Below are 21,486 nucleotides of genomic sequence, written 5' to 3'. Positions count from 1 at the left end.
CAAGGACAGTCTGTGTGTTAAAGCAGACACTGTCTTAATAACCAAACAACAAAAAATAAAATAAGGCTAGTTTAACTGACTTGTTATTACATAAATATGTAATGGAATGTTAAAATAAGACTGATTATATACTCTTCTATAACCCAAAACAGGAAAAAAGTGCTAAGCTCACTCTCATTCTAGGATGTTCTAATAGCAGAATGAAGTATTTCATCTGCTGGGGCTTTCAGGAGGAGGGAGGGGTCTCTCTCCACCCATCAGACCGCACGCTGACTTTACACCTAGCAGTACTGAAGACAAGTACTGGAGAGGAAGGAGGCTGAAGGTGACGTTTCTATGATGAATGTGTTGATGCTGAGATTGCTCAATGGGCTGAATGAGTGCACTCACAAGTTTGAAGAGAATAGCAAACTGTGTCTGATATAAGCTGTGGGCAAGAGTACTGAAGGCGGCTGTCAGAAGGGAGAAAAAAACCACAGTGCTCCACAGGAAGTAAAATGTCTCATACATAGGTCTTAGCACAGGGACCTGAGCTGGAGTCTTCTGAAATGTCTAAGAGGCATTTCTGTCACATGCCCAAAATTATCCCCTGCGACACAGAAGCTGAGGGGACAGCATATGACCAGTCTGTGTCAACCCAAGGAGTCAGAACAGCAAAGTAGCTCGCTCACTAAGGTGTGTCCATGAAAAACAGGTAGTTTTTAAAGATCTCCAAGAAGACTACCAATAGTGTTTGTTGTTCCCTGCCGAGGGCTGGGCACGGCCTACTGAACAGAAGAGCCTTGGTCTGACAAAATTGAAAGTGACCATCTTGCTTTTCTCATTCCCCAGTGCAGGGCCTTCCTGATGGAAGCCTCAGAGAAAAAACTAAAACAAAAGTCAAACAAAAAACCTCCATTTTTGCTTTTAACATTAAATGTAGTTCTGACTTAGGACAAGTGACGAGAAATTGTAATTACTAATATAAGGCCACTCTTGGCACTATAAGTGCATGGAGTTCTTTTTGTTCTTCAGTAACATCTCTAGAAAAGTCTGTAAAACTGCCCAAGATTTTAACTAAAGAGGATGTGCTTAATAATAAAACCTACGGAGAGCCTCTTGTTTAACATTACCAAATCAAGGGCTAGACATGGCTCAGTCAGGAGCACAGGCTGCTCTATCAGAGGCCCTGGGTTTGATTCCCAACACCCACAAGGCAGCTCAGAACCTGTTGTAGTTAATTCCAGTCCCAGGAGAGCCAGCATCCTCTCTGCCTTTGCTCCCATCAGGCATACATGTGGTGCAGACATGCATGCAGGCAAAACACCTAGACACACGAAGTAAGTAGAAACTGTCTAAAATCACCCAGTTATATAGATTCAAAGATCATAAACACTCATGTGTAAAACAAAACCACAACTGACTAACTTGTGTGACACAGCCAAGAGGCAAATTATTTCTGTTCTCTAATACAGTATTGCAAAGGTTTCCACTAAGTCACAGTACTCCAAAGTGAGAGTGGGAGAAAGGAGGATCACCCATAGAAGGGATTCCATTGGTTGAGGATGAAGCAATCCCATGACTCCATGATACCAAGAGAGTCCTGCGCCCATCATGAAAATACCAACACCACTAATCAATGAAGAAATATAGCGCATATTTGAAAAGCCGTACCTGAAAGATAAAAAGATCATATAGTTTGCAAAAATGAACACTAATTTTCAAAATGTTTAATAAGTCAATGAAAACAAACAAAATCATTCTTAGACTATTATATTGGCATAGTTCTATATATTAAATACTGTACGTGCGAAGTTCATATTTCAATAAAAACAATATAATACTGTAAGTGCAAAGTTCAAATTTCAATAAAAACAATATACCAAATGGAAAAAATACAAGATCTTTGAAAATATTACCCATAATTTTATTGCTTAATCCTGAAGAGTTTAACGTGAAACTTACTGCTGGCTCTGAAGAGTTTAGCATACAGTGAACCAATAAACTCAGTTTTCTGCATGTTTTCATGCTTAATTTTGAAAAACATCAATTATTTTTCTAATTATCTTTGGTCAAAATGAACTGTTACTTTGTATTATTTTAAGTACCAACACAGCACTCAGGACACTTGAAAATTATGACATACTATGAGAAGTAGAAACGTTTCCTGACAAGTGTACTCTTAAACCCAAACATGACTGCATTCTCTGGTAGACACACATTCAAACAGCGATTCTTAATTTGGAATTATTATTGAAGTTCTCTTTGTGCAAAGATATAGTCAAGCTATAGAGAATTCCAGTTTATTAATGCAGTAATATTTTACAAATGTGACTTAGAAAAAAATTGTTTTTAAGGCTTTCTCCAAAGTAATCCCAATTATATGCCAATTTGAATTAATGAATAAAGTTGTGCAGCTTTTATTTTATATATTTTCAGAAAGCACTGTAGATTCTGCGTTTTTTTTTTCCAGGTTGTTATTGTTGTTTGGGGATGGGCATTGAAACCAGGTTTCTTTGTGTAGTCCTAACTATCCTATAACACACTCTGTAGACAAGGCAGGCCTTGAACACGCAAAGATCTGCTTGTCTCTGCCGCCCAAGTGCTGGGATTAAAGGCGTGTGCCACACCATGCCTGGCTTGCACTGTAGGTTCTTAGTGAAAACTTATATTATGTAGATCTGCACTGTCTGCTACATTAAGTACCATGTGGCTATCATATCTAAATTTCCTTAAACTACTAACCGAAATTTAGTCACTGTACTAGGTAGTGCTAAAATGGGCTATTAAAATTTTAAATTTTTCTCTTTTATTTAAATTTCTGGTATGAAAAATCAGTAAGAATAATTTTTTTTCAAGAGATAGCAAAATATAGATGTGCAATTAGTTAACATTTATTCTCTATACTAGATAACTTATAATTCTAAAAGTATTACTACTGTTATTATTAAAACAGTAGTGCCCTGGTTTCAAGTAAGAAAAGGTATTTATAAAGCACTAAGATGGACATCTTCACAGCGATAAGGATGCATCTCTTGCCTTAACTTGATCAATCTGTATTAATGAAGCCAGTTAAAATAACAATGGCTATGGAGCTCAAACCCTGGGGTGGCTGTTAATAGACGCAACAAAAATAAATATCTACATCAGGACATTGACATACTCAAAGTAATATATTCTAAAAAAAAGAAAACTCACTTTACAAATATCTAATTTTGAAATGTTATCAAAAGATTTCTCAATGATAATAAAAACATTAAAGAAAGAGTAAGTATGAAATATACATTTTAAAAAAGGTTAACATCAAAATTTTAGATTATGTAGCCAACTAAGTTTGGGATGAAATATATTCCTTGAAACAGATTCAAACAGAACTCTTAAGATAAGTGTTTTGTTATTATCACCAAATACAGAGAAGATCTCTAGGCTGCATTATAAAGCATCAAAATAATTTTAATTCCATTTTTAAATTATGCCTTGAATTTACTTTGACCCTTGCATTTTCCATGCTACAAAGGAAATGACCAAATCTTGAACAACCGGATGTTATATAAATTTTTAATCTCTGAAATCCCTTGGTTTTACTGACTTACGGGTGAGAAGGATTTGGTGTCTGAACAGACTTGCTGATGCCCAGTGCTAGCAAACCCTATGGAGAAGAGTGAACAGTAAGTACGTATTTCCAAGATGGAGCATACAGTGAGTAAGCCACTTTGGAAGATGGAGAGAACAGCAACAAAGAAATCATAAACGCACATAAATGTCCTAGTGTCAGGACTTAAAAAAATAAAGATAAACCCAAAGGGACTCAAAACCACACTGTTTATAAGGATAAAAACTTGACAGATGGCCAGGCACAGAGGCACACACTTAAATTCCTAGCACTCGAAGAGGTGTAAGGCAGGAGAATCAAGTTTGAGTGGATCTGGAGCTGCATAAAGAAACCCATCTCAAAACAATAAAACCAGACCAAAATAAACCAAGACAATAACCAGAGGAATCTAAAATTCTTTCAGTAAGGAAACGCAACACAAATGGCTTCTATAGCAGTTTAAAATAGCAAGCCCAAAGTTCAGTCTTCTGTACTGACCTGGGAAAAGCTCTTGGATAACCCACCCAGTGAGGGTCTTGAATGCGGGCTAGTCTGAACTACTACATTTCAAGGCTCTGTCACAAACAAAACAAGACACTACTCTACTGGCATTATGACAGGAAGCATTCAGTCTACAGATCACTATCTTACCCACATCGAATTCTTTCCCAGTCTACTTCCCTCTCCTTAGTGGTCCTGGGGATAAAGCTCCCGCCTTGCGGAGTCTAAGCAAGCACTCGCCACTGAGCCGTGTCCCAGCCCGTCTTTCTAAAACTCTCAGTAATAGTTTACAGTTTTCACTATAAAAGTTTTGTGTACTTCTTGCTAGATTTATTAATGATTTGTGATACTATTATTACTATTATATATGTAGAAAAATTTAAACATCATTCTGTATTTGCCGGCAGTGGAAATGCATTGATTTGTATCTATTCATTCTGACGAATGTAAACGAACTTTACATTCTTGGAACAATGTTTACTTGACTACACTATGATTTTTATAAATTGCTTGATCTCATTTGGTTATATTTTGAAGGATTGCTATGTATGTCCCTGAAGGATACTGATTTGTATGTATGTTTTCTCACATAAGGACATCGTAAGTTTTCATATCATACCTATGCTATCTCCATAGAGTTGAAAAGCCATTGCTTTCTCTTATCTCTCAAAGTCTGTGCACTATGGGTATTATTTTCTTAAAAGCTATCGAAGTTCTCTTGGTACTGTCTGCATAGGTAACTAAGGTTCCTTTATCTTCCTCAGTCTTATCTCTGGTTCGAGTATAGGTGATTTCCATTATTATAATTAAAGACTGCCTTTTTTCTAGGAAAAGCAACTACTATTTTCTTTCTTTATCCTTATGTCTTTAAGGTTTTAAGCTCCCAACATAAATCTAGTATAAATAAAATGCTTTTACATTTCTTCTCCTTCCATGTAATACGGTGCTGACTATAAAAACACTATATTGGAAGTGATTATTAAATACTTACTGATGGCTCAGTAGGTAAAGTGTTTCTTTCCCATGTAAGCATGAGCACTGGAGCTAGGATTCCCAGCCCCTAAATACTGGACAGAGGAATGCTAGCTATCCCATAATCCTGGCCCCTGGAAGGCAGACAGGGGCACTGGAATAAGCTGGCTGGAATAAGACTAGCTAAATTAGTGACTTCTGTGCTCTCGAAAGAGACCTGCCTCGATACCTAAGAGGGAAAGCAACCGAGGCACACACCTGTGTCAAACTCTGGCCTCCTCACATGCACACACCGTGCACACCCACACACACCTCACAGACCAGACAGACAGAAACCAAACCCCAGGTAAAGACTGTTAGCACCAACAGCAACTGCCTACCTTCTCCCTTTACTTTTACAGTGGTTCTAACCTACTTGACAGTGAGCTGCATTCTTAGGGTTAATTTGTAAATAAGACTGCTCGGTTTGTTCTCTATTATTCCTTGAACTTTATCTTAAATGGCTTTTTGGCTGGGCAGTGATGGGGATCAAAGCCAGGGCCTCTCACTTACTAACCACCAACTTTACCACTGAGCTAGAGCAGCAGGCTTAAATCTCCATTCCACTGCCTGTATTCTACACTGAAAAGTCTCTCAGATCTGTTCCCACATAAATCTAGTATAAGTAAATACGGAAAGGATGACATATACTTTAAACTATGACACAACTATGTAAGTAAAATTTCTAGAGGGTTCTTTACAAAGGATTAGGTTTTAAGTATTTACAATTTGGGCCAAACAGAATTTAAAGGCTATTTTAATTTTGTTTTTTAAATCTTCATTTGTAAAATCACGGGAAAGAATTCAAAGTACAAGTCTAATATCAATAGCAGTCTATTCAAAAATTTTTACTGGTTCTTACAGTAATTAAGAACTTAGATTTAGCTGAGTATCGTGGCACACACCTTTAATCCTAGCACTCTGGAGGCAGATGCAGGCAGATCTCTGGGATTTGAAGCCAGCCTGGTCGACAGAGTGAGTTCCAAGACAGCTATCACTGTATTCAGAAACTCTTTTTAAGAATTTCTCCTGGGGTTAGAGAGATGGCTCAGAGGTAAAATATTCTTCCAAAGGAGCGGAGTTCAATTACAAGCACCCACAGAGCAGCTCACAATTGTCTGTAAACTCCAGTTCCAGGGGAGCTGACGGTCTTATACAGACATGCAGGGGGCTGACTGTCTCATACAGACATGCAGGGGGCTGACTGTCTCATACAGACATGCAGGGGGCTGACTGTCTCATACAGACATGCAGGGGGCTGACTGTCTCATACAGACATGCAGGCAAAATACCAATGAACATTAAAAAAAAGAAATCTCTTTTACAAGGGCTGGAGAGTTAGCTCAGTAGTTAAAGGCACTTGTTCTTGTAAAGGACTCAGGTTCAATTCCCAGCGCCCACACAGAGGCATACCACCTCCTCAGGGAACAGGCATACTTGTACTTGGAGGCAAAATACTCAAACACACAAAATAAAAATAAATTCAAAAAAATATAAAATATAAAATATAAATATAAAAAAATATAAAAGACAGTGATCAAACACAGAGTAAATGAGAGACTTAAATTCCCTCCCTCCCTTCTTTCCTTCCTTTCCAGACTGAGTCTTACTATGTAGCTCCAGTTGTCCAGGAACACACTTTGTAAACCAGGCTGTCCTTGAACTCACAGAGACCCACCTGCCTCTGCCTCCTGAGTGCTAGACTTAAAGGTGTAGGCCACCAAGCCCAATGAAACTTAAGTTTTCAATGCTCTAGTTTCTTTTATAAAATAGATAGTATTTTCAAATAACTGCAACTATCCCTCATACTTTAAATCATGTCTGTGTTACTTCTCATGTCACAGACAACATAAACAGCATATACATTATTGTTAAACCCTCTTGTTAGAGTAACGGGTAGGGATGAGGCTGGAGAGATGGTTCATCCATTAAGAGCACTGGCTACCCTTCCAGAGGACCTGGGTTTGAGTCTCAGAACCAGCATGGTGGCATGTAACTCCAGTCCAAAGGGAGCTCATGACCTCTTGGGGTATCAGACATCCATACGATACACAGACATAATATCCATACACATAAAATAAACAAACCTTAAAAACAAGAAAAAATTATAAAGGCAAACTCTATACAGTATAGACAGTGTGCCCCCTCCCCTCTGTGTGCATGTGTGTTTTGAGACAGGGTCTCTCTGTGTAACTCCAGCTGGAACTCACTCAATAATACAGACCAGTCTGAGTTCAAACTCACAGGGATCTACCTGCTTCTCCCCCTTGAGTGCTGGGTGTATGCTAACATGCCCATTTCTTTCTCGTATTTAAACCACAGTTAATTGTGAGGATATGAAAGCGAATACACATATACATCACATATTCTGTGATGCAGAACCCATGTATATAAAGCCATTGCTCTTAAATGCTCAAATTAAAAAAGCTGCCATTTTCCTCAAAGCCACAGAATATTTTTTAACAGTTAACTTTCTGACTAAAGCCCATAAGAAGTAACTTAAAGTGAATGAAGTATTTTCTTCTCACCTGGTTGCAAGTATCAGATAATGAGTGTATAGCTTCTGAGAACATACTTGCTGAACCCGTATAAATCCAGGCAAGAAATTTAAAGAAGCAGTTTAAGCCATTACTAGGGAGAAAGAAAACAATTTAACATATGTTTGAATTAATATTTTCCATCAAAAGTTAACTGATTTTATACTAGATTTTATTAATAACAAATAAAAAAGAGCTTCCAACAGTTCAAGTATAAATATGAGAAGTACAGATTTATAATACCATTAAGTACACAAGTAAGAGGCAATGCTGTATGTTGCAGACTTTTACTTCCTAACACTATATTTATTACCACCAGGTAATCTTAACCATTGCTATGCTTTTAATTATCATCTGTAGACTAATAAGTCACAATTCTCAATCTCTACCCCAGGTCTTCCCCAACCCCCGAGCTTGAGAGCAACATACATTAAGAATAATACTTATCGAGTACATATTATACACTAAATACTATGCTACTTAGTTTATATATTACATACATTCCTCACAAGGAAGGCTATAATTATTAGCCCCACTCTCCTGACCAAAAGAACTAACCCTGTTGAGCATCTCCTCAAGGACACCCTGACACCCTTATAGACAACTCAAACTACAAACCAGATACTGTTTCCTCTCTTCCTGTCCTGCCCCAATTCCTGATGCTCCCGTCAGAGTAACACTTGCTCACTGTCCAAGCAGAAACCCGGACACCACTGATGACACCAGCTCTAAGTATTGTAATTAGATACCATCATCCTTAGTACTTACTGGAATAGCTTTCCTGTAGTCTAATGCTCTCCAGTGCTACAAGAATTATGTGTTATACATTTCTAAATCCTATCATAATTTCATCATAGAAATATGCATTTTAAGAAATAAAAAACTACTAAATTGTAAAATTAATGCTTTTATAAACCCTAAAGTTAATAATAAAATGCAAAAAGATAAACAAAATAGCAATCAAGAAGCCAGAGGAGGAAAAAAGTCAGTTATAAAAACATTAAGTTTCTCCCAAAGTTAAGTGGGAGAAAAACACAAGCACAAATATTCTCCTTAGTAGCTGTGACCCGAGTCATGATGGCCAATGTAACTTAAAAATGAGTCTGACAAACTCTAATTAGTATTTCAGGGAGAAACTTATATCCACTTCAGAAATACACAAAACCCAACACAAATGTCTACATGGACCTGTACCCTTCCCATATCTTTTCATTGGGCCATAACACAGGCTCAACTTTCTTCTAAAATAATGACAGCTACAGTCAACTATATGCAACTAGCTACCAAGTAATACATTTGTATGTTCAAGGACATGTATATTAAAAGATATATATTCTATTTTAAAAGACTTGTTTTACAAAACTCACATGCAAATAGCAACCATCACCACTTTTCCTGGTCCCTTAAGGAACACTGAGACCGCTCTGGAGCGTGGCTGTAAGATGAGAAAGAACAAAGACAGGTAAAGTCTCTCAGAAGCACGGTAGGCAGTGGCTCTGACACAGTACAATATTTACCTTCTCTCAAATCCTCTAAACAAGGAGGCTTACTATTAAATTCTTTTTGTCCAAAATTTCTCAGAGATGTAGTCTGGGCCTAGGGAGATGGCTCAGCTGTTAAAGAGCATGCGCTATCCATGCACGATCCTTGCTGAGAACCCTAGTTTGGTTCTCAGCACCCATCGTGGGTGGATGCTATAACAGCCTATATAACTCCAGGCCCAGGTGATCTGACATCCTCTTCTTTCCTCTGAGGGCACCTGTGTCACATGGGTCATCTGCCCTCCTACTGACACACACCATATGCACAATAAAATAAATCATAAAGTATGAAGATAACTGAACACACATTTTGGTACTTTCCCAAAACCTCAAATGCTTATTTATTCTCTAATTTTCACAATTAAGTTTGCTTTATATTGTTACAAGAACTGCCACCAAGCCTGATGACCTGAGTTCCCCAGTTGGTAGAAGGAAAAAGACTCCCACAAATGTCCTCTGTCCTTCACAGGAGCACCGTGGCATATGCACACAAATGCATAATACATAAATAAGTAAATATTAAGTTTTTAAGCATTACAACAGATGCCAGAGAGGACTCCCAGGGAAAGATGCACAAACTACTCAAAGCACCTCTGGTTCATTTCAAAGCAAGACTGTGACTTATCCAGTGGAGCTAACCTTATCCAGTGGAGATAAAAGTACTTTCAAGGATCTAAAGGACCACCCTGAAATCACAAAGTCAGGATCCCAAGGAAAGGCATAAGAAAGTAGAACAGATTAAAGGGGAAATGGCTTAAAGGGACATTGAAAACTTAGATTATGAGACAGTGATGCCCTGATGAGAAAATGCTTCTGGTAAACCAAGGACACTGGGACTTTATTTCTTGCTGCTAGAGTCCTGTGAGACAAAGAGCGTAACAGGAAGAGTGCATCCACAGTAAAACCATAAAGGAGACATGTAATTCCAACAAGCAGGGCTGTCTGTACGAATAGATAGATAGAAGAGGTAGCCTAACGTCATGGGCCTAAGCTATTCCACACGGAAACAAAGTGACAGTTTGCCTTGCAACACAGCAGAAATTCTAGCTCCCAAGACATGAAAAGACTGTGACCTTCACTCAAAAAGGGTCCAAGAAGAGACCAGAGTCAACATGGATGGACAGAGGGGCAGCTCAAGTTAAGCTCCAACTATAGTGGTCAGCTGTGCCCAGTTCTGACCTGTGTGAGAGGGACCAAATGCAACCCAGACAAAAGATAATTTGCATAGGTAGCCTTTGGCCCAGATATGTATTAATGTGGTTTTGAGCAAAAGCTCACTCTGTAGCCTTTGCTAGCTCTAATTTGTGGTAATCTTTGCACTTCAGACTTCCAAGTGCTGGTATGCCAAACATTAACTGTGACACCCAATTAGGGGATTAACTCTTTCTTAAGAGAGAGAGAGATTGATTCTTCTAAGCTATAACCTTACTATGTAGCCCTGACTGGCCTACAAGTCACTATGTAGACCAGGCTAACTTTGAACATGAAGAGATCCTGTTCTCCTGATTCTGCCTCCTTAAAGCTGGAACCATCAACATACCCACCATTAACTTCTTGATGAAAGACCCCTCCCAGCCAAGTTGAAATGGGAAGTCTATTCTGTACATAGATAGATGACTTTGAAATCTTGGGTGTGGTTTGTGTCTTTGATAAGAGCTGCTTCAGTGGGATGAAAACCCAACTGGACTGAATTTAAGAGACAAGAGTAAGTAAAATAAAGAAACTTTCTATACTTCTAATATTAATTCTTTATTATAGAAAAAATAGTATTTAGTAGGAGTATGTGTAGATAAAAGTCAGTGTATCTGATGATGAAAAAACTAGGTCCTTCCATCAAATTGCAAATGGTCTCTGACTTACAGGACTAGGTCTCTAAACCACTGTAGTAGACTGAAACTGTACCTAATCCCTCTAACCTAACAAGGGAGTACATAGCCTGCCTCAAATGTATTCAGAGCCCGTAGATCCGCCTAGCACTAAGTACAATCATCTAGCACAAAGCCTTAAATACTGATGATAACTTACTTACTACTACATGGAAATTAAAAATAGAATAGCCACAACCTTACGATTACACACTATCAGGCTGATAAGCTATACGCCTAGCACTAAGTACAATCATCTAGCACAAAGCCTTAAATACTGATGATAACTTACTTACTACTACATGGAAATTAAAAATAGAATAGCCACAACCTTACGATTACACACTATCAGGCTGATAAGCTATAAAGTGAGCCACTTTACATCAGGAACCACTTGTCCACCTGCTTTGTCTTTGAGGATGATGTATGAAGTGGGGTCGGTACTGAGAGGCAGGGCAAAGCTGTACGGAATTTGGGAATAGGGAAAAAGGCATTCACTAAGCTATTTTACAGTAAAGAACGTACTAGTGAGTCACACAGTGTCCACTGACTGTGCACAGGTATACAATAAGGAACAATCGGACTGGCTATATAATTTTCTTTCTCAAGGAATGCTCTCCTGAGCAAAAGCAGAGAGCTGGCAGTCCCAATGCTGAATCAGAATTAGGAGTAGAAGGAGTGAAGACAAAGGCTATTAAGTACTTTTATATACATCCGTAGGGTGTGTGTGTGTGTGTGCATATACGAGAGATATACAAAATGAAAGAAACAGAAAACCCTACTAAAACCTAAGCAAACAGCTTCCTTTGTCAATATATGCTTAAGAATCTTAGGAAACTCAAGTCACAATTTTAATTTCAAGAAAATTAAACAGAAATGAATAGGTGGCAGTTCAGATAATTATAATGTGCTCAAGAAAAATCTCAGACTACGATCAAAGACTTCCTAGAATTTCTTGGGTTATGATCATGGACATTTTGCAATATACCAAATGTGTCACATACATACATAATATTAAAAAGATACCCTTACCTTTGTGTTTCCCAAGAAATCACCATATTCTCTTAATATTCTTTGGTTTCTAAACAGCCCTATATGAATTAGAAGATAATTTTAGGACATATACATTCTTACTAATCAGTTTATATTAACACAACTATTCTCCTTAAGACTATATTAAATGGTTGAGGGTGTAGCTCAGTAGGTAGAATGCTTGCTTATAATTTACAAAGTTCACTTCTCAGAACATGTATGTCAGGTGCAGCGCACACCTGTAATCCTAATAATCAGGTGGAGAGTTCTAGGTCATCTTTGGCTGCATGGAAAACTTGAGGCTAGCCTGGGTTATGTGAGACGCTGACCATCCCCCTCCTCTGAAGTAATGTATTCAGGAGGTTTCTTTCCACAGATATTATGCTGATATCTATGAAGAACAAGATGTACAAGTATATGCACACGCATGGTACTTTCCTATTCATGTTAAGTTACAATGTGTACATACAAGGTGCTGGAGAGATGGCACAGCAGTTAGAAAAGCTTGCTGCTTAACTGTGAGAACCAGAGTTTGGATCCCAGTGTTATTATTCATGTTGATTAGCTAGTTTACATTGCCTGTAATTTCAACTCCATGGGATTGGATGCCCTCTTTAGGACTCAGAGGGCACCTGCATATGTTCAAATACACTCACAAACACATGCACATGTACAAATAAATGAAAGGAATCTTTTAAATGTATATATACATTTTAAAATGTATTAGAAATATTCTGAGAGGATATAACCAAATATCAATAACAATTACTTTTGGAAAGAAAATAAAACATTACAGAAAAAAAATTTACATTGCCCTAAATCTAAACTCTAACCACTAAACTCATTTTCCTTGAGAGTCTTAACTTTGCGTCTGTAGTTGAAGGACAGTTTCCTAATCATGTTAGGACTTTGGAAAATATTTGCTGAATCAATGAATCAAAGAGTTGAATAAATGTGGTGGCTGAATCAACATTTTCTATAACAAAGCAGTAACCACCACTATCATAATAGTAATCTTTAAATCAGATCCATGATGTTACTAGTGTTGTCTCACAGAAATTACAGTGCTTTCTTTTACTTCCAACAGGAAGTATCCTTCCAACAGGAAGTAACCATCCTAGAAAGTTATCAAAACAAAAAGAAAATTGATTCTGTTTTTAAAATAATTCCATGGTAAAAACTAGTACTTGCTGCAGCAAAAGAGTCAAACCATGAAATGCTAGCAGGAGAGACAGCCTGGCTCTGAGGGGCTCTGTTCTTACCTATGTTATTTTCCAACAAACCCAGGCTTAAATTATAAATACTTACGTTCTCTGTATTCTATTTCTGCTTCTCTACGCAATTTTTTCTCTCTGGCAAGAGCTTCAAGGCTTCCCCAAACTTCCAAAGCTCTGTGTATAAATACATATACACGATCATATCCAAGGACTCTTTTAAATTACTTTATTATAATTATACATAAGTATAAATGAACTATAAGTGTATTAAAAAGCATATTTAAAAAGCATCTGAGTGAAATCTAAGCAATTTACATAAACTTATCCACAAATGTTTGATAAGTAAGGACGTATTTACTCAACCAGTACAGATGTCAACAAACTGCAAATAACAAAAGCATCATTGAAAGATTCTGTTTAAAATGCGTTTATAACTTCAAATCCAATATGCACTCTGCTATGAAGGAATTATGTTCTTACTTTGCTTCCACATCTGACCTCAAGAACACAGTGAAGGACTCAGTGTCATCATGGGGACTTCGTCGTCTGATTTTTCGAAGTTGTTCTAAATCACTGGGGATATAAAAGTGTTGAAGTTATTCAGATTATGTTTAAAAGCTTATAGGTTAAGGACAGTAAACAACTATACTAAGCCTCATCTTGAAAGAAGGGATCTATACAGCTTCTAAATATCAGCTTAAAGATAGCACTTTTAATACAAAATATAGTCTGGAGACAGTAAAAAAAGATCATCACTGATGAAGAACACCATAGTCCACAGACTCCATTCCCCTGCATACAACCCTGAATGCACAGGGTCTCCTCAGAAACTTAGCAGGGTCAGGCCTTGTCACTAGTTGGGATGGGTGGTACAACTCCCTCATTAATACTTGTACTATGGGCATATCCACAGGTGCTTTTAAGATATGTAAAAAATAGAATATATATAAGTAGCATTCTTCTATTTAAGAACTAAATTAATTGCTGGTAAGATAGCTCAGCAGGTAAAGGCACTTGCTGACAAATGGCCTGAGTTCCATCTCCCACACCCACATGGCAAGAGTGACACAGTTTGCCTCTGACCTCCACACATGCACCACAGCACATGTGCTCCCCCACTCTCCCACACGCAACTACATTTTTACAGTTAGAAATGTCTAAGTCACAGTTGTAATCACTTTGCTTTTTCTCAAATTCTGAAAAGTTTAAATATTCAACAAGTCACTATTAAAGTCACTATTAGATTGTTATTTTATATTTAATCACTGGTTGTCTTGTAGGAATTTTGTGACAACAATGAACAATTATCTCCATGCTAATTTTAAAAAATAATGAAAAGAGAAAGGGCTATAAAATTTGCAGAGTCCTACTGAAAAGAATACTGTACCTGGGGCTGGAGAGTTGGCTCAGTGGTTAAGAGCACTGACTGCTCTTCCAGAGGTCCTGAGTTCAAATCCCAGCAACCACATGGTGGCTCACAACCATCTGTAATGAGATCTGATGCCCTCTTCTGGTGTGTGTGAAGACAGCTACAGTGTATTCATATACAATAAATAAATAAATCTTTAAAAAAAAAAAAAAAAGAATACTGTACCTGGACTTGAGGCAGAACTCGTTTATCGCTCTTACTCCAGTGATGAAATTGTTCTTAGTGTATTGTGATCCATACTCCCTTTTCTTAAGGACTGCTTTGACTAAACCAGAAACATAAAGAATATGTAAGTACTTCTTACACTGAAAGCCCTTCCTGAAGATGAATACTTGTTGAATTCCATGGACACTTTTCTCCGGATGCATAAGATGGTATGGAGGAAAAAGAAATGTCTCCCCCAGTACAGAAAACTAAGAGGGATCATAAATCTAGTGTTTTTCTCCATGGCTCATCTCTAACTGACGCTAAATAGTGACCTTTCATCTAGTGGACACTTCGTATCATTAGTACTGTTCTGTCTAAAGCATCAAAACAATTTAAGTTGCTTAGGATCTACGTGCAAAGGAAGCTTCAATAAATATTACAGAATAGTTTAGTGTTTTCAAACTATGGAGTAAAATCAGCATTTATCAAAAGTCAAAATAGAAAGTAATAATGAATACTGGATATAGAATAGGAACTTTTGTAAGATGTTTTGATTTTCTTATGTATGATAATAAATATGTTTTCTAAGTTAATAAGAAACATTTCTTGTTAAAAAACAAAAAACCAAAAAACCTTAAGCTAGGCAGTGTTGGTACACGCCTTTAATTCCAGCACTTGGGAGGCAGAGGCAGGCGGATTTCTGAGTTCGAGGACAGCTTGGTCTACAGAGTGAGTTCCAGGACAGCCAGGGCTATACAGAGAAACCCTGTCTCGAAAAACAAAAACCAAAAAACTTAAGGCTACTGGATAATTCCACATTATAAAACAAGACTGAAGAGACTAAGAAATACTTTTAACAATCAAAACTTAGAAGAAGTTTAGAAATTATAGGAAAATAATGCCTTCTTCTACTAAACTACTGTCTAATTGTTGGGCTATCAAACTGGCAGACACAAAAATAAGATACCAATTTGGTATAGCTTACAGTTTGTAAGTTAAAACATTATGTAATATCTTCCCATGTTACTAAAGCATACAGAGTAAGACTGCATCATATGACATAAACAACTTAAGCAAGCATCTCAAGAACAGACTGAGACAAGTGAGCCTGGATCCACACGAGAGTGTCCCTGGTTCACTGCAGTCCAGGCACAGTTAGCTCTCAATCCTAGTTTCCTACTTTACTTACAACTGGAAGAGCAAAATCAATCTAAAATGCCTCATTTCTGTGTGTAAAATCCCTTCTGAAAACAGTAATACATCAGCACTAAAGTTAAATGCATAATAAATCTTATTAAGAACATTTCAAGAATGAAGTTCAATACAAAGCCAAGCCTTTATCGGAAGAAGCAGGTATATAAAGGCATTCAGATTACTTTTTGCCTGAATTTCAATTCTCTAAGGAACTTTACTTCCATCACTCTAAAACTAAAAATCTGGGTATGAGCTAACCTGAAACTGAAAGGAAAATTCTATCTCCCCTTAAAAGGATTAGTTCTTTAAAAAAAAAAAAAATCCTTCAAAATAGCTGAGTAACTCCTGCTAGCCTATACCAGTCTAGATTACGGATGGTAGTGGAGGTGGTCACTGCTATCCAGTACTGATTTTTTTTTTTAGAGAGGGCTTTACTATGTAAAATGTGATCCTGCTCCAGCCTCTGAGAGGCTGCAATCACAAGCAAGTCACACACATAGTCCAACGCTCATGCATATTTATATGCATAGTCTTCAAAGCTATCCTGATGAATACGTTTTATTTTTACCATCTTATAGGGAAGTGAGCTAAATGTCAAAGGGGTTAAAATAAGTTAATTGTCTTAGATCAGACAGCTAGTAAATATGAGAGTCAAAACTGAGTCCTGTATCGCCTGACACCATCATGCTCTGAATCCCACAGAGCTACTGACTTCATGAATTGGCTGCTTTGGAGAAAATAAGACAAAACCAGTCAGTTCTGCCAGAATTTAAACACACTACAGCTGAAAGTATTAGCTGCTCATCCCTTAATAACATTACTTTCCTAAAAATAATAAAGCAAACTGATGACTTTGGTTCTTTAGGCTTTTAAAATACTTGTCACAAAATGCAAAATAAACTTCAGCATAAAATAGCATATAAATAGAATAAAAATTTATGAGCAATCTATTTAAAATTAAAGCAAGCTACATGCATAGGATAATGTTAAAGACTCCACATAAATTCTGTATATTTGTACATACCCACATACTCATACAATAAATAAAATATGCTTACCTTTTACTTGGAGAGGATCTTGCTTGAGTGGAGCTTTGAGTTCTGCGCCCATATTTTCTGCTGTAAAGTTTATCAAAACAAGCTTAATACTGAAGAGTTGCTTTCAAATAAAACTATAACTTTATAATTTAATTAAGCATTATATAACGACAATTATATTATCCCAGACTATTTTAATTCATTCATCCCATAAAACATAAGAGTGTCAAACTTCATAAAAGCTATTTACCCCTTATTAATACACTACAGGAGAAAAGGCTTGGAATCACTTCAAGAACTAAAGACAAAGCTTTTAGTAAAACTCACCAACCACACACATGCCAAAGCCTTTCAGAAAACCGACAAAAGGACTTGTTCTAAAGGGTAAAACAAAACTGTGAGGTTTGACCATATCTAATGGTCAAAGTGTAGGTACATTTAAAATAGAAAAACAAAGGCACCAAGAGTTCTTCCACTGTTTTAGAGACAACATTCAGTGAAGAAAAGATGTCTCTTAAGTGATAGACAACTGTACCTCCATTCACATCCCCAAAGCCACTAACAAAGGTAAAAGATAAAAAGAAAGGTTCCTATCTCCTACTATAAGCAAAACCAAACCAAACCAAACCAAACAAAAAAGAAACCCTTACAAACTCAAATACCAATGCATTTGAATGTCCCATGAAGACCCCAGAGACTACTGATAAAGATTTCCTTTCTTTCTATGAAGTAGAGTCTCACTATGCAGCCCACAATGGGCTCAACTTCACAATGTTCCTGCTGCAGTCTCTTGAATAATGAAATTACAGTAGTACATCACATGCCAACAAGAAAATTTGTAAGCAGGAAATAAACAACATAAAGGGAAAAAATTCAGTAAATTCAGAAAATCTATTTTACAAAAGATCTTATTTAAAAAAAAAAAAAAGAGGGGGGAAGTGCTGGGGAGATGGCTCAGCAGTTAGAGGACTCACTGCTCTTCAGAATCTGGTGCCCAGCACATGGTGTTCATACCAGCCTGTAGCTCGAGCACCAGAGGATCTGACACCCTCTTCTGGACCCTACAGGCACCTGCATGCATGCACACCCAATGCACACACACACATGCACAAATAAAACATCTTTTTTTTTTTTTTTAAAGAGAAGGAAGCCGGGCAGTGGTGGCGCATGCCTTTAATCCCAGCACTTGGGAGGCAGAGGCAGGCGGATTTCTGAGTTCGAGGCCAGCCTGGTCTACCGAGTGAGTTCCAGGACAGCCAGGGCTACACAGAGAAACCCTGTCTCGAAAAAAAAAAAAAAGAGAAGGAAAAGTCTCAATTTGGGAGAAATTATTTCCAACAAACAGAATCAACAAATGATTTGTATCAAGACTATTTTAAAACTTCCTCCAGGTCAATAAGAAAAAGTTCATTAAAATGAGCAGTAGAACAAGCTTGCATAGAAAAACGAGTATGCATTACCATTAGACGTATGAAAAGGTGATTGTTTCATTAATGGATTCCAAATGAAACGACTAAATTCCACATTACAGACACTACACTAGGGAAAATGAAGAAAGAGCCACACCACCTGGTTTTGGCAAAGACACAAAGAGAGAATACAGCCATGAGTGGGAACAGGCCTGAATGCCTATCAGAACTACAACCCAGTAAGTCTTCCAGGTCAATGAACCAAGAAATCCTCCAACAGGGGCAACTGAAAGGAGGCACACGGTATTCACAGCAGCGCTGTGTTCTGTTTTAAAAACTGCAATCAACAAAATGCCCATCAGCAAAAGAACAGTGACATTCCTTCCTTTTATAAGCAGTGAGTGCAAACCTCACAATGGCTATCTTTTCTAAGCCCGCACTGTATGCAATACTCTACTGTTGTGTCAACCTCTTTAACTCATACAGCAGCTTCAACAGTTTGTGCTGTAATTATCTTTTTGAAAATCACCAAAGCAGACAGATACACCGAGTCAGGATAAATCTAGCAACAAAACTTAATGAAAAAGCAGACAAACTACAAAGGATACACAGAAAGCTATTGCAACCAAGTTCAAAAATCGACAAAACTAATAATTTAGACACACAAGTATGCTAAATTATTGCTTTCACCTCCCCTTTAAAAGATTTATTTATGAATTCTGTGTGCTTGTGTGAGTCTGGGTCCACTACATGCAGCAGGAGTCCGTGGATCCCAGAAGACAGCATTAGATCCAGTGAAGCTACCTGATGTTGGTGCTGGCACTGACCCTGAGTTCTCTACAGCAGCAGTGGGTGCTCTTACCTGTGGACAATCTCTTCAGTACCCCCTGCCTCTTTTTAAAAACACAAAAAACAAGGTACTAAAGCTGAAAATGATGACATAGACTCACACAGCAAATGCAAATCTGAGGATGTTACCAAAGAGAAAACTATTTTCTAACTTAAAAAATATTTAGCCGGGCGGTGGTGGCACACGCCTTTAATCCCAGCACTTGGGAGGCAGAGGCAGGCGGATTTCTGAGTTTGAGGCCAGCCTGGTCTACAGAGTGAGTTCCAGGACAGCCAGGACTACACAGAGAAACCCTGTCTCAAAAAACAAAAACAATAACAAAAAAAAAATATTTCAATGTATATGTATATTTTGCAATAAAACCCTCATTCACTCTTAGGAGACTTTCTACTATAACCTGAGCTCATTCAATTAGAAGTCCACATCGTAACCGCAGCTCAGTGAGTATACCACACGTACTCAGCACTCAGCCTGCGCTGGGCATCATCCCAAGGACTTGTGTGCACTACTATAGTTAGTTCCCACAAAATCATTTTGGCATAGATTTTATGATCTCTACCTGAAGAAACTGAAGCACAGAGAGATTCTAACGTCCCTCAAAGTCACACAACTACAATTTCCTCTTTATAAGGAAACAGGCAAAGGGTCCTGTAAATGCACAGGTGACATTTTAGAATGGAAGGAGAAAGGATGGAAACCTAAGACATTTTTATCAGTGCAGTGTATGCTGTTAACCATATACTGCCTTCATGTTTACAGTGACATCCGACTTCCTAAGTAGTTCCTGTGTATTACATTGAGGAAGACAGAAAAGGCTCACAGTGAGTACTGAGCAATTAGCAACAGGAAAGCCATGGACGCTCTTGACAAGCACTTTCTGTGGAAAACGAGGATGGGGCAGTATATGAGGCAGGAGCAGACAGAATACCATCTGGGTTTTCAGCAGAGGCCGAGAGCAGAACCAAGGAAGGGGTGACCTTATTTCAAGGAAGGGAAAAATTACTGGTGCAGTTAGAAGGTAAATTCTAAGAACAAAGTCCTAGAGCAGACGAGAGAGAGAAGACCAAAGTACACAGAAGTCTGTGCTTCCACTGATTTGCAAATGGACACGTTTAAATGATACATCACAGCATCAAATACGACCATCTGATGGTGGCTCACTTAGACCAGCCTAATGTCTGTTCCCAGATTATTGTCCTTCTTTCTTTGCTTTGCTTTTTTCTTCACATTTCCTGCCATTCATCAGAGACATTCAATTTTCCATACATTTCTCCTGTCCTGTCCCATCCCGTCCTCCTACTGCTAGTTTGGAATTTATAAAATTATATTTCTACTCTTTAATTTAGTGTACATAGGGTATTCCCCGTAAAACTTTCAGCCATCTGCAAAGTTAGTATTTCCACTCTCCTCTGGAACAAGAAATTTTTTCTAATCACTCAAGACCACAGTTTTAATACTAAATACTGACAGAATGTTTGCTATTTCTATTACCAATCCTTTAATGTTATCAACGTCACTTATCCACTTCTTGTTCTTCACAGTCTTTCCTATTATATCCTGATTTCCCTGAGTTTATTTTACAACTTAGAGAAGTATCTATGTTCACAGTGTTCTTTACCTCTGAATGGACTGGATTGAAATGTCAACCTTTACGTGTAATAACATGCTGATTTTCACCTTTATATCAGGATGAAATGCCAGAGGAACATTCAGTTTTCCTTTCCTGATTTCAAAGCTATCACTCCCAAGGAGTGTTCCCTTGGTCTTCTGCATACTGTTGACATAAAATGTTATTTCAAATGAGCAACAACTGGCTTCTCTGTTTGGCAGCTTTTAGGATGAACTGTTTCTTGGTCTGTTTTTCCAATCTGGTTTCCCTGGTGTCTAGGAAGATGTCTAGGTGGATTCTTCTTTTCTTACCCTGCTCAATAGTTCAAATGTAGTCAATTTTTCTGGTTTGTTTGTTTTTGGTTTTTTGAGAAAGTCTCACTGAGTAGCTCTAGTTGTTCTGGAACTTACTCTGTAAACTAGGCTGCCCTTAAACTCAGTGATCCTGCCTTTGTCTCCCAAGTGCTGAGATTAACACATGTGCCAATAGGTTCGAAGTCATTGTAATTAAAGAATCTTGTTTTTCTCAAAATCTGA

General features: G+C 37.7%; 1 protein-coding gene across 1 annotated transcript in view; it reads right to left on the bottom strand.

Moving 5' to 3' along the window:
- Positions 1-21,486, bottom strand: part of Slc30a9 (solute carrier family 30 member 9) — a 52,310-nt gene that overhangs the window by 12,651 nt on the left and 18,173 nt on the right. Inside the window, exons 3-11 of the mRNA XM_028765285.1 lie at positions 17,104-17,163; positions 14,870-14,969; positions 13,756-13,848; positions 13,367-13,449; positions 12,059-12,117; positions 8,988-9,055; positions 7,612-7,714; positions 3,573-3,628; positions 1,518-1,653 (exon numbers count right to left, since the gene is read on the bottom strand). Of these exons, the coding sequence (XP_028621118.1) occupies positions 1,518-1,653; positions 3,573-3,628; positions 7,612-7,714; positions 8,988-9,055; positions 12,059-12,117; positions 13,367-13,449; positions 13,756-13,848; positions 14,870-14,969; positions 17,104-17,163 (758 nt within the window). The remainder of the gene's footprint in view (positions 1-1,517; positions 1,654-3,572; positions 3,629-7,611; positions 7,715-8,987; positions 9,056-12,058; positions 12,118-13,366; positions 13,450-13,755; positions 13,849-14,869; positions 14,970-17,103; positions 17,164-21,486) is intronic.

The sequence above is a fragment of the Grammomys surdaster genome, unplaced genomic scaffold (assembly GCF_004785775.1).
Source record: "Grammomys surdaster isolate TR1022 unplaced genomic scaffold, NIH_TR_1.0 150, whole genome shotgun sequence".
In the NCBI taxonomy this organism is placed as follows: domain Eukaryota; kingdom Metazoa; phylum Chordata; class Mammalia; order Rodentia; family Muridae; genus Grammomys; species Grammomys surdaster.
The sequence above is the reverse complement of the archived record's forward strand: the minus strand, read 5'-3'. Positions and strand labels throughout refer to the sequence as shown.